Below are 16893 nucleotides of genomic sequence, written 5' to 3' on the forward strand. Positions count from 1 at the left end.
AAAGCAGTTCCACGACCGAATACGACGATAATTCAAAAGTTGGTGAAAAAACTTCGAAATAATTGGTTACACGGAGTATAGAAAATGGACTGCCAACCAGACTGGGGTTTTTTGAAAAGTAAAGTCTGTGTTAATAAGCCAAGTGTCTTTCAGGCTGAACTGATGGCCATGATGATAGCCTGGTACAGTGTGGTGCGATATCTGGAAATGATAAAATCCTTCCGAAAACAGTCGACAACCTCCAAGGTGAATGTCACACATCTCTCACTAATTTCAGTCATAACGGGGCATTACCTAATAGGTAGGCACGCCTAAAGGATGGTTGTGCATTCACATGACTTCTGTAGAAGTTCTCTAGATGAGGAAGAGGAAGAGACAATCTTGCACCTTCTGTGCCATTGTCCTGCTCTATCTTTCTATCTATCATTCTAGGCAGATAATTTTTTAATGAGTTGGAAGATCTCAGTTCTGCAGAAATAGGAGATATTCTAAAATTTTTGAAAAGCACAAACTGGTTTTAGGACAAATATGGAAAGCTCCCCACGTGCCATCACAATGGCCTATGAGCCTGAGTGTGTCCCACAGGACAACTGCTTCAACCTAACCTAATAAGCCAACAACGATTCCAGAACTAAAACACTACATTCGCATCGAGATTGCTGAACTCAAAGCAATCATTTGTGAATGGGTGTACATTTTAATTCTCGTATGACAGCCTGTACGAGTGCTCATGGTGGACATTTAAATGATGTCTAATTGCTAAGAGATCTAATTCCTAAGAGACGTACGAGGGGGGTTCAATAAATATCCGTGTTAGAAATGAGGACACCACTTTTTAATTTTTTTAACCCCTCCATTAGTTTAACTCTTCAAAATACGCCTCTGTCTCGGTGATGACTTTCTCGTTTGAATTAAATTTTTTTTTTAAATTTTTTTCCCGGAACAAGAAAATGTCTCATTGGCTCTCTGGGATCGGATAAATACGGGGGTGCGGCAGTAATTCATGACGCAATTCTTGCAGTTTGGCGGCGACAACTCCGAACGAATGTGCTGGTGCGTTATCGCGGAGAAACAGCACCTTCTTTTTCGCCTAATGCGGCCGTGTCTCCTTCAATTTTTTCTGAAAGCGGTCCAATAACTCACTGCAGTGTTGTCCAGATATCGTTCTTCCTTTTTCTAAAAAATCCATAAGGATGACGGCGTTTGCATCCCAAAAAATCATCGCAATTACCTTTGCGGCCGATGGCACTGTCTTCGCCTTCTTTGGAGCAGATTCACCGACAGAAAACCATTGTTTTGATTGTTGTTTAGTTTCTGATGGGTAATGATGAATTCAGGTTTCATCAACGGTGACAACTCGATGCAAAAATTCTTTCGGATCTCGGTAATATTGCTCCAAGCACGGGTGCGAAGTTAACAGCCGCATCCGCTGGTTGTCCACCGCGAGCAATCGCGTCACCAATCGGGCCGACAATGTTTTCTCCCCAATCTATCATATAAAAATGCACTGTGGCCGTCTGTTGTACCGGAGCTTTTCCGACTACTTCAGGCCCGGCACTAGATGCTCTGATTGGTTTACCATCACTTGATGCTTTCATCCAAGGAGAGGCCTTGAAGGCCATCTGCAGACTGAAACACAGTGGGAACTGGTACGGCCCTTGTCCGGCATTGGAACACAGAGAAGGCATGGACATCGATCCAACGATTGTCTCCATGCCCCTTGACTCCATGCCATCAAGAGTCGTACTTGAAAAGAGTTACAGTGTAGTGCTACCAGAGGCTCAGTTGTGGGGAGACTCAGAAAATGAGCCCGGCAAGCACTGTTTTCGTATTTTTACGGATAGCTCCAGGACCGAGCATGGCTCTGGCTCTGGGGTCTACGTGGAATCCAGCGGGACAAAACTGCACTTTGCTCTTGGAATGCATGCATCTGTGTTTCAAGCGGAGGTATATGCAGTTCAAGAAGCGATGAACTTTGTTGTGGAAAAACGATGGAGAAGCAGATCTATATGTGTCTGAAGCGACAGCCAAGCTGCGCTTATGGCCTTAGACAGCCCTCCAACCACATCAGGGGTAGTCAAGTCCTGTAAATCCAGGCTGAACTATGTCGGTAGACATAATAGCCTGATGCTAACATGGGTCCCGGGACACGTAGGTATCGCGGGTAACGAGACCTCTGACTCCTTAGCTAAGATGAAAGAAATTGGCCTCAGAGCCCGCTTTGCCACTCCCCTCTGCGGCCATCACGGCCACGGTTAGAAAATGGGTAACTACCACCCACAAGCGAGCTTGACAGGCTGAGAGAGGCTGCAGATGGACAAAACTGATGTTACCTGTCATGTCCGATCGACTGTCGCAAATCCTTCTGTCATTAGGCAGAAGGGAGTGTAGACGGCTGGTTGGACTGATGACGGGCCACTTTCTGTGGGCAAAGCACATGGAAAGATTGGGCATCTCAGACAGTGTACTCTGCCCAGCTTGTGAAGAGGAGGATGAGACGGCGGACCACTTCCTGTGTGTCTGCCCCGCCTTCGCTCGAATCAGGTTTGAGGTCTTTGGCACTGATGTGTTAAGAAGCGAGCATCTTGGCTCCTTGGCACCACAAGATCTACTCAGATTTCTTCGGAGATCGGGTAGATTTAAAGAAAATTAAAAAGGAATCCAAGGGTAGTATAATGGACTCAAATAATGTCTGAGTGCTGCACTTGCTAGTTGTCCCGACAAAAAAAAAAAAAAATCATATAAAATATTAATTGCCGTTCCGGTCGACTCACCTATGGGATCTGTTCCTTTGCGCACTTTCTTTCGTTGATCAGCGAAAATCTTGTCGTGGACTTTTTGAATGATTTTCTCGCTAACCATGTCTGCCGGGCATCTTGGCCGCTCCTCATCGAAAACGGATGCACCTTAAAATGAAAAAAAAATTAGAAATTGTTAGCGGTTTTTCAAATCTCAATTGAAAATGTTTACGCGGAAGTTTTACTTTTTTCAAAGTTTCGATTGAATAGAAGAAAATAATGGTTAAATGGAAGAAGTTGAGACATCGTAGAGTTTTTGTGGCTATATTGAGCTATAACAGGCATATCTAGCATATTAGCATTGGATTTTCCATAAAACCACCAAAACACCTTATTTCTGTTTTTCCAGATTTCTGTCAAGGAGGGGAAAAAATTGTTTCGAAAAATAATTGTCATTCTGCGGCGCAAATGTATTAAAGTTTTTTAGACCACACTCCAATTTTACGATCACTGGTTGATGATATTTCGAAAATCGAAGACAAAAAGTTCGCTTTCGATACAAAGTTTGATATCTCAGTGGTATGAGGTCCTCACAAGGAATTCCACAAAATACTATTTGAAAGTAGGTTCAACAATTTTTTTTAAGCCTGTGGACCCAAAAATGGAAGCAATAAAATCTTTTTGTTTTTCTCACTACTTCTTAGGATTGTATGATACTCGTTGCATTGAAAGTTTATTTGACAAAATGTCTGAAAACTAGAAAAAACTTGCTTGCAAGTTTTCAAGCTGGTCATTTTTAATAATAATTTTTTCATATGATCATTTTTAATAAAAAGGAAAATGAATTAAAAATCGCTAAATTTCGAAAGTTTCTGCTCGCCTATTTTTTTCCACAGGCGGCCGCCGTAGCCGTGGGTTGGTGTGTGACCACCATTCAGAATTCACAGAGAGAACGTAGGTTCGAATCTCGGTGAAACACCAAATTAAGAAAAACATTTTCCTAATAGCGGTCGCCTCTCGGCAGGCAATGGCAAACCTCCGAGTGTATATCTGCCATGAAAAACCTCCTCATAAAAAGAAAATTTACTTCCGTTCAACAATAAAGTAGACTTAATTGTATGTGTGTATGTGTACGGCAATCAGTTGTGTTTTTAATATCCCAGAGCTGCTCACTCTTTGTCATAAATGGCTCTAGCAAGTAACTAGCAATTCAGCGCTGAAATGCATGCTATAAAAGTTTAAGTGATCGTGAATTTGAACACTCAGCGTGCCAGTCTGTTATTGTTACACTTTGGACTAGCAAACTTAATTGCAATAAAAGTATACATAAATCTAAAAGATTTTAGTTAAGCAACCACATGGCCAGTGAATGAATTTACGGGCACTGCGAGTCGTTCGAGATGCAAATTTTGGCAGTGAGCACAACAAAAAATAAAATTTCTTTTCTTTCATCTTCTATCTTTCTTGTATTAAATGAAAATATTTGTTCATGCATTCCGCCTAACTTTGCACTGCATTGAGTGTCGCTCATAAAAAACTTAGCCCAGCAAACATTTTAATTTTACAAACTTTTTGATAAAAATTTAACGCAACTTTCGGCAAAAGTTACAGGAATTGCGACACTGCAGTAAAATTGTAATAAACTTTGCAAACAATGTTCACACATACATGCACACACACGGCAAAGAAAACCCTTTCTTTTCGCCAGTCATAACAAAATTGCAAAGCCACTTAATTTCGTGCATAAACAAATATTGGAAAAGTGCAAAAAAATCGCATAAGGTGCACGAAAAGTGACGCAAACATCAAGCTACTCCCTCACACTTTTATTTTCTTTACAGCCGAAGGGAACTTTGAATAAATTTACTCTTTTGTTTTCATTACTTGCTTTACAGAAGCACTCCTTTACATTTTGTGAGTGTTTGTTTGCTTTTAATATCGTCTCCGCTTCTTTCTTATTTTTCAGTTTCTCGCGCAAAAATTCTTGGAAATTCGGAACTTTTCATCAAAAGTGGCAGCGACATAAATCTCACCTGTCTAGCCATGCAATCGCCCATACCGCCCTCCTTCATTTACTGGTATAAGGGTAAACGTGTGATGAATTATTCACAACGAGGCGGCATCAATGTCATAACGGAACGTTCGACGCGCACCAGTAAATTATTGATAGCGAAGGCAACTCCATCCGATTCGGGGAATTATACATGCTCGCCGAGCAGTTCAGGTAAGATCACTATAACAAAAAGTTAAAAACAATTGCGCATTGCGCGCTTTATAACCGTCCAACCAACCAACCAGCCAACCAACGAGCCAACTTTCACAGCTCTTTATCCTTTGTGTGCATTCAACCTACACAGGCGCATACTTCGCCTCTTTTTATAGCTGGATCATGCGGTGATGCGCTACGGCATTGTGTGTCCTAGGAATCGAATGTAGAGCAGCGCAGTGCAAGCCCATATATTTATAATGGGTGCTCTTTTTGGATATGCCGAGGTTTCTATGGGAAAATTTGCCAAATTAGCTGCCCAAGTAAAGAATTTTTTTGTGGTAGGTAACGTCCCTGCAAGCTGGAAGAAAACCAAGGTGGTCTTCATTCCTAAAGTAGGAAAGAGGGGCACGTCTTGGCTAAGGACTTCAGACCCATAAGTCTTACCTCCTTTATTCTCAAGGTGTTCGAAAGAGTGATCGACTATCACATTCGAGAGCACTTGGAAACCAGACTTTCTTCAGCCCAACACGCTTACCTGAAAAGGAAATCTACCGAGACTTACATGAGGTAGTAGGGACTGTAGAGAAATCTCTGGAGGGAAAACAATTCACTTTAGCGGCCTTTATAGACGTAGAGGGCGCCTTTAATAATATTACGCCTGAGTCAATTGTCACTGCTTTAAATAGGCTGGGGGTAGAAAGACCTATCTACCTCTGGATCTCGTCCCCGCTTGGCGCTAGGAAAATAAATGCTGTGGCAGAAGGGGCTAGAATCACTAGGTTCGTTCATAGAGGAACACACAGGGCGGCGTCCTCTCCCCTCTCCTTTGGCTAGTAGCTATGGATGAAGATTTTACTCTCTTAAACAGAGGAGGAGTAAAGGTGGTAGCATATGACTTGGTCCTACTAAGCTCAAGACTCTTCCCATCAGTAATGGCTGAAATTTTGGTGAACTGGCTACACTCAGTAGTTGGACTGTCAGTTGCGGTCTCAGAGTTAACTCTGACAAACGGAGTTGATGCTATTCACCAGGAAATACAAGCCTCCGCCTTTTAAGCTTCCAAGACTAAACAACCAGTGTCTTACACTCTCATCGGAAGTCGGATACCTTGGTGTAATACTTCACCCCAAGCTCCACTGGAAGCTGCACATATAAAATTGAGTTAAGAAGGCTATCTATGCCTGTAAATCTATGTTCGGCAAAAAATGGGGTCTCAAGCCACGTGCCGTACTTTGGATGAACAATTTAGTGGTTCTACCAATTTTAACATATGGGTGCCTAGTTTGGTGGGTAGCTCTTCAGAAGAGAAGAGAGAGAGTACAGAGAACTGCATGTATGGGCATCACTAGGTGCTTGTAGAATATGTCTCACTGCTGCCCTCAACGACATTCTGCACTTACTTCCTGTGGATCTGCAGGTTAAATCCATTGCTGCTCATCTTGAAGCAGATCTCCCCTTCCTTCTCTGGTCTCTCCATCCGCAAACTGGTATTTGAGGGTTGTGCTAGGGCTATCTTTACGAGCAGGCAAGAAATTGCCTACGAGCTTGCCGGGGTCTACAGAATCGGTTTCAGCTGTCCCCGTCTCAGACATCAGTGTCTCTTTGTCCGTTGTTAAAGGGAAACTACACAATCTCTTTCTAAAAAAAAAGCGCAAGACAGATGGAGGTCTGTCTCATCGTGTGCTATTTCAAAACACTATGGCCTCAATAGGATATAAACAAAACGCTTAGGGTGTTCACTGGTAACTGGGTGATCGGTACTCATGCGGAGAAGCTTGAAATTCCGTACAACTCCTATTGCAGAAGCTGTGGGGATCCTGCAGCGTAAGAGGCTGTGGAACACTTTCTCTGCAAATGTTCAGCTCTGGCGCTTGAGATTCCTTAGCGTTCTTTTTGGGGATGGCTTGAAGAAATTCTCCAGTCTAGATCCCTTTTCTCTACTCCACTACATCAACAGCACTGGATGGCTGTAGACGGTTTTTTCTCTTAATCTTATCACAGATACTGGTCCACATTATGGTATCAAAACGGCACGTAAGTGCTACTTGAAGTGTGCCTGTGGTTCTCTTGCCATTTTACCTACATACCTACCTAGGTAATGTAAAAAATTCTGAGTGTGTTTTGCTCTTTTATTGCGATAGCCAAATTAATCTTCAACTAAAGAAGTCTGATTATTTTTTTTATTTCCTTGTAAATAAATTGAATCAAGAAAACAAAATTATGTAACGTTAAAATTTACTGGCCTTCCTCCTTCGAACATAAGGCCAAGTTCTCCGTTCCCGAAAATGTTCGTGCAAGGCGAAAATGTTGTTAATTTCCCTATGTTTCTTTTTTTTTTGCCTTGTTCATTTACGAAAAGTGTTGATACCCTTGAAGCAAACACCCATTACTAGTACGTATTTGTGATTGTTTACTGCGCAAACTTGCATATCGTCGCGCTTATGGAGTGCAGCCGCAGTCTGCTCTGTTATTGTTTGTATAAACTCATAGATTAAGTTTGTGGCATGAACGTGAACGCTGTTGCTCATCCTTTTACGCCTTTCATGTCGCGTATAGTATCAAAATATCACTGAAATTACGAGTAAATATAAAATGTGCAGCCATGTGCAAGATGGCATCGTACATACACCTACACACACATATATCTTTATGTGGATGTGTGTAGAAAAAGGTGGCGTTGGTGAAGTTTACAAAAATATAAAAATTGCTTGTTTAGCGAAGTGGCGAATCCAATGAAAAGGGGAGACATGTACATACATACATACAAATAAATAAATGCACGCACTTGTTTATATGCGTGTGTGCTACTTTGCTGTCAAATTATTAACAACCGTTATAAAAATAAACTTTACGAGTCTACTACAAATGTATGGCTTACATGCACGTGGACTGTTTTAGTTAGTAAATTAGCTATGAAGAAACTCCGCCATTTTTTTTGTTTATGAGGAGGAAGCATGGATAGCCTTACCCCATCAGTGTGGGCCTTTAACCCGAACTAAACCTCCTACCATCAAAGTACCGATCCCCCCGGTACTACCGTCAAGTATTTCGTCGGGAGGCGGTTTGAGCGTTGCCTTCATCGTCAGTTACTGTTCTGATGCAAAATGTCACAAGCTGCATCTGTCTATTACCACCACTATTAAGTCATATCTGAAGATAACCACCCCTGTCGGATCTATACCCCCCTCCCCCATGTCCCTGTTCGTTACCATAGAAAAGTTAATTTCGAATAGTGGTATCATCAGTTTACCTGCGTTTTCATCTCTGGATATGTTTGCTGCTTCACGGTCTTATTTGCCTGCTCGCTATGTCGGAGTTGCTGCATTATTTCAGCAGCCATGTGCTAGGCTTTGTTCCAATTGTCCTGGCTCTTCAACATCAGTGGCACTAAATTCTCGGGCGTCATGCTGCTGCCAACGCTGTCTTCCAGTTTAGACCTTACTCTTCTGAAGCGGGGACACGTGAGAAGCACATGTTCTGCGTCCTCTTCAACTGCTGGTGTACACTGCTCGCAATATGGACTTTCTTTGTGTCCAAAGCGGTGAGGGTACACTTTAAAGCAGCCATGACCACTTAGGATTTGGCAGAGCTAGAAGTCTACTTCTCCGTGCTTTCTCTGGAGCCAAGCTTCAACGTTGGAGATGAGACGGTGGGTCCACCTGCCTTTAAGCCGACTCTGAACGGCGAATGGTTTTTATGAGGAACTTTTTCTTGCCAGAAGGACACTCGCAGGTATTTTCGGAAAAATTTGCTTAGACTAAAAAAAATGTTCACTAACAGAAATAAAAAAATATTCTTACAAACAATTTATCTCCCTTATAAAAAGAAAATAGTTCGGCTTCAACGTAAAATCCTTTTACTTCTTCACAAAAAACAAAAATTCCCTAATAGAGAAAAAAATTTGGTAAAAAAAATTCATAAAAAATTTGTTTCCGTTTAAAAATAATTATTTCCATTCGTTTATTTATTCATTTATAGCAGTTAGAAAAGTTTAAAAACTTAAGCTAACTGTAAAAAGAAGATAGTTATGACTTCTAAGATCTTAAGCTATGCTATGTGTTTAAAATTAAGTAGTTAGTTAGTTTAAGGTTATACTGGATTGAATATCTATTAATACGTCAAATTAGTTTGTTCTACCATATATACCTATGAAATGAGACTTTCAGATATTAGTCCATAAATGTCGCTAGGAGTATTTTTAAACCTTCCCAAATGTCTTGGATGCTTTCCATTTCAATTCAACCGGGCTACTCGGGTCATGTTCTTCGATTTCGATGTAACTTAAATATGTTGCTCTCTGGTCAAAATAATGAGACACGTATTTTTTTGTTCGCCCGAAAAAAATTTTTTTCAAGAGTTATCGGGAATTTTGTTTTTTGCCTCAAACTCGATTTTTTTTAATTATATAAGAGAAAAATTTTTTGAAATGCCCATAACTTAGTCAAAAATGAACCGATTTTAATAATTCTGGGTTCAAAATGATCGTAATTACTTACACAAGCGACTTCATGTAGAAACAATTGCAAAAAAGTAGTTGAAAATTTTTTATTTAGTAAAAAAGAAAAAAAATTTAAATTTTTTCAAAATTCAATATTTCAAAAAGGGCATTTTTTTTTTTTTTATAACTTTTTCCAAATCAAAAAAACATCTCAAACTTTAATTGAGCTGCATGCCTAGTAGCTAAAATGCGTTGTTTTTGAGTAATGAATTTTTAAGTAAACACCCTGTTTCGCACTTTTTGTTTTTTGCAAAATAAAAAATTTTCAACTACTTTTTGCAACTATTTCTACATGAAATCGCTCGTGTAAGTAATAACGATCATTTTGAACCCAAAACTATTAAAATCGGTTCATTTTTGACTAAGTTATGAGCAATTAAAAAAAATTTTCTTATATAGATTATTTCCATTTCAATTCAAAAGGGCTATTCGGGACATGTTCTTCGATTTCGATGTAACTTAAATATGTTGCTCTCTGGTCAAAATAATGAGACACGTACTTTTTTGTTCGCCCGAAAAAATTTTTTTTCAAGAGTTATTGGCAATTTTGTTTTTCGGCTCAAAATCGATTTTTTTTAATCATATAAGAAAAAAATTTTTTGAAATACTCATAACTTAGTCAAAAATGAACCGATTTTAATAGTTTTGGGTTCAAAATGATCGTAATTACTTACACAAGCGACTTCATGTAGAAACAATTGCAAAAAAGTAGTTGAAAATTTTTTATTTAGTAAAAAAGAAAAAAAATTTAAATTTTTTCAAAATTCAATATTTCAAAAAGGGCATTTTTTTTTTTTTATAACTTTTTCCAAATCAAAAAAACATCTCAAACTTTAATTGAGCTGCATGCCTAGTAGCTAAAATGCGTTGTTTTTGAGTAATGAATTTTTAAGTAAACACCCTGTTTCGCACTTTTTGTTTTTTGCAAAATAAAAAATTTTCAACTACTTTTTTGCAACTATTTCTACATGAAATCGCTCGTGTAAGTAATAACGATCATTTTGAACCCAAAACTATTAAAATCGGTTCATTTTTGACTAAGTTTCAGTCTCATTTCATAGGTATAAATATCTATGTAGTTACACTTGTGAATTTACGTTTCCATATACGGTATTACAGGTTCGATAGTTTTAGGAAGGTAAGGATTTTATGCATATTTTCTAAGTTCGGGTAGGAGAGTAGGTGAGAAGGTTTGTCTCTATTGAAATAGTCTTCGTAGTTGTGTTACAGAAAGACAAGCATCGAGGATATGTTCAGGGGATAGCGCTGAGTTAGACTGGGACGTGGTGCATGTCTGGGTCTATAAGGTATGTATTTGTGCGCTTGATGCGGCCTAATCGTAGTCTTAACATTTTTGTTTGGTCCAATCTGGTAAGTGAATTTTGAGCGTTTTTTAAGTAAAAGCATTTTATGTGTTGTTTTTGGTAAACTCGTTAATACCAATTAGAAGCTTGTGATATCAGGTTATGAAGTTGCACCTGGTGTGTACTTTTTAAGAAGTGGTTGATATCTTTCATGCTGACGTTGTTGGTAGTAATGAGTGGAAGTCAAGATGCTTCTTTTTCAGCTTGGTCTGCTAGTTCATTACCGACAATGTCGGAGTATCCCGGTATCCAGACTAATTTAATTTTAGGATTGTGTTTGATAAGGGTATGTGTCGCAGTTGTTTATATTTAATATTGATTTGAGGGACAAGAGTGAATCCAAGCATACTATAAATTTTCCTATTTTTTTAAGTAGCTTAATTGCTTCTAAAATGGCGATGATTTCTACTGATAAAACAGAAGCATAGGGTGGCAGAATGCCAGATTTGAGTATAGTGGATTCATTAGTTGTAGTGTAGGTAAAGGCTTTGCTAATTTGTGAGCCATCGGAATAGATGAATATATGATTTTTTAGGTTGTCCTTATTTTAAGGAATTATTTCCATTTAAAAGATTTACTTTGCTAGCAGAGATATGAATATTTAAATTTGGTAAACAAATTTGTTCACGGCAAGCCCTCACCTCCTGTGTAAAAGAAATTTTGATTACCATCCCCACACGTGAATCTATGCAAGTATACATATAATGTGTATGTGTATAAGTACATATGCATGTATGTGTTAGACAAAATAATTGTTTATGATGCTGCCTACGAGATTTCCCTGAAAAGTATGTATGTATATGCATATGTACCTATGTATGTGTAGATTTCGGTTTTGACGTACTCGTACACTTCTTTCTTGCTTGTTTTTCCGTTGAACTCGTTTAATTTGTTTTTCCTGTCATAACAAGAAAGCATGAAGGGAAAACCAAATTACCACAAATTTCTATGCTTTCATCCCGAACAACAGCACCACATAACAAAAGCAGAAGAAAGGAATTATTTTTCAACCATCGCTCTCGATATTGTGGTCAAGTGACCAGAGCTGGTCGAAAAACAACGACAGCAGCATAAAGTGTCAATCAATGCCAGAAAAACTCATTGTGGCAAAGAAGCTAGTCAGGTGGAAATAAAGCATACCCTCTAATCATCGACTGACAGGGTCGCCCCTTTATTAGTCTTACCAAGTATATGCAAATATTTTCGATTCATTTAATTTTTCTTTTTTTATGTCTACTTCGAGTGCTTCCAGTTGCCCTAACAAGCGATAACCGTACTTTGGGGCATGAAGTGTTTGTAAATGCTTATACTTATTTTTTGGCTACTTATTCGCTCACTTGGCCGTGCTTAGGATTGATGAACGAATGAACGAAAACAAGGAAACAACAACAAATGGAATAACAATTTGCATGCCTCACTGCAATGAGAAACTGAAGTAGGCTTTCGAGTGGCAATGGGCAAACATAGTTAGATAACTACATATTCGTAGAAGACCACTTGGAACTTGTTAAAAAAACCAAAAGAAAAAAGCAAAAAAATGGAATAGATACTAAATTATTGGCAAACGGAACTGGCGTTCGTGTATCGTGGTATTATTCTTGTGGGCTTGTTTTTATTCTTCTACTCAGTTTATTTTTGTTATTATCCATGGTTTTGTTTACTTTACGCTGCTGTTTCGTATCTCTCCATCACCGGTGAGTAGACACTCCATTAGTTTGCCTAACGATGTCACAGCTGCTGTATGGAAAATTGGTTATTAAATTTCTTTGCTTCCACACTCAACCCATCATGGGCCAGCCGTCGCTTAGCTTATTGGTCATTTACGTTATTGCTTTTGCCTCCAGGCAGCTGCTTGGCACACCGTGTGTTTACGACGTTGAATAGTAGTTACATATGTAGCGGTGCGCTAGTGTTTATGTCCTAAGTAAACTGAAACTATCGTCGATAAACAACAGGGAGCAGAAACTTATTCATGCGGCAGCTTCCAAGCACGAAGGCTGGTATTTTGTTTAATTTTGTGTAAAAAAACATGGGATTTGATTTTCTTTCTAGGAAAAGGTTTTAAAATGTCTACTGAGCCTATGTGAGGAGATATATGCATAGATGGATACATTAGGGGGGTTCAGAAAAAGTCAAAGTATTGAACATTTACTACGCCACCTCACAGAGTTGTGCAATATTGGTCTTAATTTAAAATTTAAACTTACTTATTTGTATTGTCAGAAAGAATTTATAAATAAAAGCTAATTTTTATTTCAGTTTTTAGGTAATTTTGGGTTATTTTTTTTGTTTTGTTTAAATAAGAATAAAATTTATTAAGGTTTAAAAACATAACAATTTTTGTAGATAAATTTTGATTTTCTATAAAAGATTTAAAAGGGTTTAAACATAGGTCTATTAGTATTTTCCGTACAAAAATTGCAAAAAATCCACTTCTCTCCATACAAAATACATAGGAAACTTCATGGCCTTTGCGGCACCATACTTTATCAATTGATTTTAAAAAATATATGTACTTTTTTTCCATTATGGCGCAATTTTGGATGGTATTCTATTAAATAAATTTGTTTGTCGTAAAAAATTAAAATTCCCCTCTGAACAAAATCCTCCCACAAAAATTTTGATTCTCTTTTAGGGGTCCCGGTGGTGTAGAGCTCAAAAATTTAGTGTATTTTCAGTAATTTTTTTTACATAAAAAAAAATGGAAAACGATACTTAAAGTTTTCAGGATTTTTATTTAACTTCTTTTACATACAAAAATAAAAAAAAAAAATTTTTAATAAAATAATAATTTAAAAAATAGCGTTGAAGTTGACCCTCCCGAAAAATTTTACTTGGGCGGTGTTGTCCATTTGGGCTCTTCTAAAGGGAGATTTTTTAAGAGCTATAGAAAAGTTTTTCAAAAAAATACACGTACAATTCAGAAAAATGCATAACATTTTTATTTAAATCGATAGTACAGTCCATATAATTTAATGTTTGAAGATTATTTAATGCAAATATTGACCGCGACTGCGCTTCAAATGGTCCATCCGCTTAGTCCAATTTTGGCATACTCTTTCCAATGTTTCGGCCGGTATCTCACATATAAATACTTTAATGTCGTCTTCCAATGCGTTAATTAAAGCAGGCTTGTCTGAATAGACATGAGCTTTAACATAGCTCCACAAAAAATAATCTAAAGGCGTTATATCGCACGAGCTGGGTGGCCAATTTACAGGTCCCGAACGTGAAATAAAATGTTCACCGAACTCGCCTCTCAACAAGTCCATTGTTACGCGTGCTGTGTGGCATGTGGCACCGTCTTGCTGAAACCACATGTCATGCAAGTCAAGCTCTTGAATTTTGCGCAAAAAAAAGTTGGATATCATTTCACGGTAGTGCTCACCATTCACAGTTAAGTTACGATTCGCAGCATCTTTGAAGAAGTATGTTCCAATGATACCTCCAGCCCATAAGCCGCACCAAACTGTGACCTTTTCTGGATACATTGATAGCTCTTGCAATTCTTCTGGCTGATCTTCACTCCAAAATCGACAATTCTGCTTATTTACGTACCCATTGATCCAAAAATGAGCTTCGTCACTGAACACAATTTTTCGATAAAAAAGTGGATCTTCGACCAACTTTCCAAAAACCCATTTAGCAAAAATTCTGCGTTGCAGTAGGTCGTTCGACTTCAATTCTTGCACCAGCTGTATTTTGAAAGGCTTCACACCTAAATCCTTTCGCAGAATTTTCCACGTTGTTGAGTAACAGAGGCCCAATTGCTGCGAACGGCGACGAATCGATAATTGATGGTCATCTTTAACACTGGCCGATACAGCTGCGATATTTTCTTCAGTTCGCACTCTACGAAAGCGTGTTGGTGGCTTGGTGTCCAATAATGTAAATTTGGTTTTAAATTTAGTCACAATAGCTCGAATAGCCGCTTCAGTGGGTCGATTAAACTGACCATAAAATGGAAGAAGCGCGCGATAAACTTTCTTAACAGAACACGCATTTTTATAACAAAATTTAATGATTTGCAAGCGTTGTTCGTTTGTGAGACGATTCATGGTTAAATTATAGACCAAACTGAAGATGTTTGACAGTGAAACAAAACAGGAAACGTGTGCCAGCTGTTTCAACCAACTGTTTCAACCAACTGTTTAAAAGGATAATAGCTAAAAAACCACCCGTTATTTATCTTAAACACAAAAACTGAAAAAATTATTAATCAGTATTACTAGAATAAAAAAAATTTACAAAAAAACAAGGTTTTGAATTTGACACACTAAAAATTGGGTTTTTTTCAGTGTTTTAAGCAACAAAATACAAAATGATTGAAATAATAATAAGATTCTAGTACGGCGATTGCCATTGATGTTGTGAACAATATATTAAAATTTCAGACGATTCGATTCGATTGGATTGGATAGTCTTTTTTTTTTGACAACACCAGGCCGAAAAAACTCGTTTCGAGATAAGGACTTTCGTTTCTTTTAGGCCCTAACTTTCCATACTACCGTCTGATTTCCGCCCGAAAAACACCCTTTTTTTTCAAAAGTTCGCCGTTTTGTAATTTTTCAAAAATAATTTCCCATTGTAGCACGTGCGAGAATGACAAGCCTACAGAATAATAATCAGTTTAACTTTTTTGTTTCAGATGTCCTGAAGAGCCAAAACTCAAGGTGGCTTGTCAACCTATCTTTTTTTTAAGACACTTTCTTTGGTGCCACACTACTACAAAAAAATATATCAAAAAAAGAAAGAAAACATTTTTTTGGATACTATTTGATGTCAATAATGACATACTATAAAATTAAAGAAAAAATTCTGTTAAAAAGGAAAATTCCTAAAAAATATCTATAAAAAATGAGTATTTGACCAGAGGACTACCAAAAATGAGCTCAACTCTTTCCGTCTCGGAAACGGCAACGCTAACCACCTATTTTTTATTTTTTTTACGACGGTTGGCGACACTTATGTTTTTAATTTTGCACGAATATTGATTATTGCTTTCTTTTAAGTGAAGAGGGCGCTAATAGCTAGAAATACACCCACCACGTGTTGAGAAAATTTAAAGTAAAAATCCGTTGCCGCGCGTTTTTGCGAAAGCTAGAAGTAAAAATTCATAATAAATGCAATAACCCAATTTATGGCTTGATTTTTGTGCAAATTTAGTTCTTGTGGTGTGTTAGATACACAGTGGTTGCTTTAAATTTCGATAATTTTATGAATATTTTTTATAATCAGTGGTGGTTAGCAACAATAACCACCGTGACGTAAGTATTCCTAGAATTTGCTTTTTTATACGGTCACTATGAGTGGGACTTTCTTTGGTTTTTACAATATTTTAGGCAATTATTTCAATAATGCAACGATCATTGACGCAAAGGGAAATTGAAGAATTTTTGTATGAAGATTTACCTTCAGGACCTGAAAGTGAAGCCAGTTCCGATGAGGATGAAAATCTAGACAAGCCTGAGTGGCCAGTGTCAAAATCGATATTGGATGTGTGTGGGGCAGATGTACAGAATATCCATGAAGAGCTATTCGACGACGAGGATGACATACCATTATCAAACTTTGTAAGTCAGAATAATATTGTTAGCTCTACGACCTTGCAGCCTCCTAAAGGGAAAAGGACCATTTCTATGGATATACCTGGCGAGTTTGTTGAGAGTGTGGGCTTAGCTGATCATATAATCAGCTTGGAAGATGTAACACCACTCCGATTTTTTCGCATGTTTTGAACAGAGGCCTTGGTTGAGGTCATAAGCTTTCATACTAACGTATATGCAACACAAGAAGGTAAACCTTTTTCTCCTACCAGTCCTTCTGAAATATAAACTTTCTTGGCCATAAATATGGTAATGGGTATAAAAAAGCTACCGAGTTACAAAGATTACTGGTCTTCTGCTTCTGATTTACGTGACTCCTACATTTCCTCTTGTATGCCCCTAAATCGCTTCAGCTGGCTTCTTGGATGCTTGCATCTGAATGACAATAATCTCATGCCTGCTAGAACGCATCCAGACTATGATAAGTTATATTATATAAAGTCCGTCCTATGCTGGAAATTCTTCGCCGCAACTTCAG

General features: G+C 38.0%; 1 protein-coding gene across 1 annotated transcript in view; it reads left to right on the plus strand.

Annotated features, from left to right (window-relative positions):
- Positions 1-16893, plus strand: part of LOC129251134 (uncharacterized) — a 76165-nt gene that overhangs the window by 33613 nt on the left and 25659 nt on the right. The window contains exon 4 of the mRNA XM_054890507.1: positions 4705-4962. Coding sequence (XP_054746482.1) covers positions 4705-4962 — 258 coding nt within the window. The remainder of the gene's footprint in view (positions 1-4704; positions 4963-16893) is intronic.

This window comes from Anastrepha obliqua, unplaced genomic scaffold (genome assembly GCF_027943255.1).
Source record: "Anastrepha obliqua isolate idAnaObli1 unplaced genomic scaffold, idAnaObli1_1.0 ptg000005lb, whole genome shotgun sequence".
Classification (NCBI taxonomy): Eukaryota; Metazoa; Arthropoda; class Insecta; order Diptera; family Tephritidae; genus Anastrepha; species Anastrepha obliqua.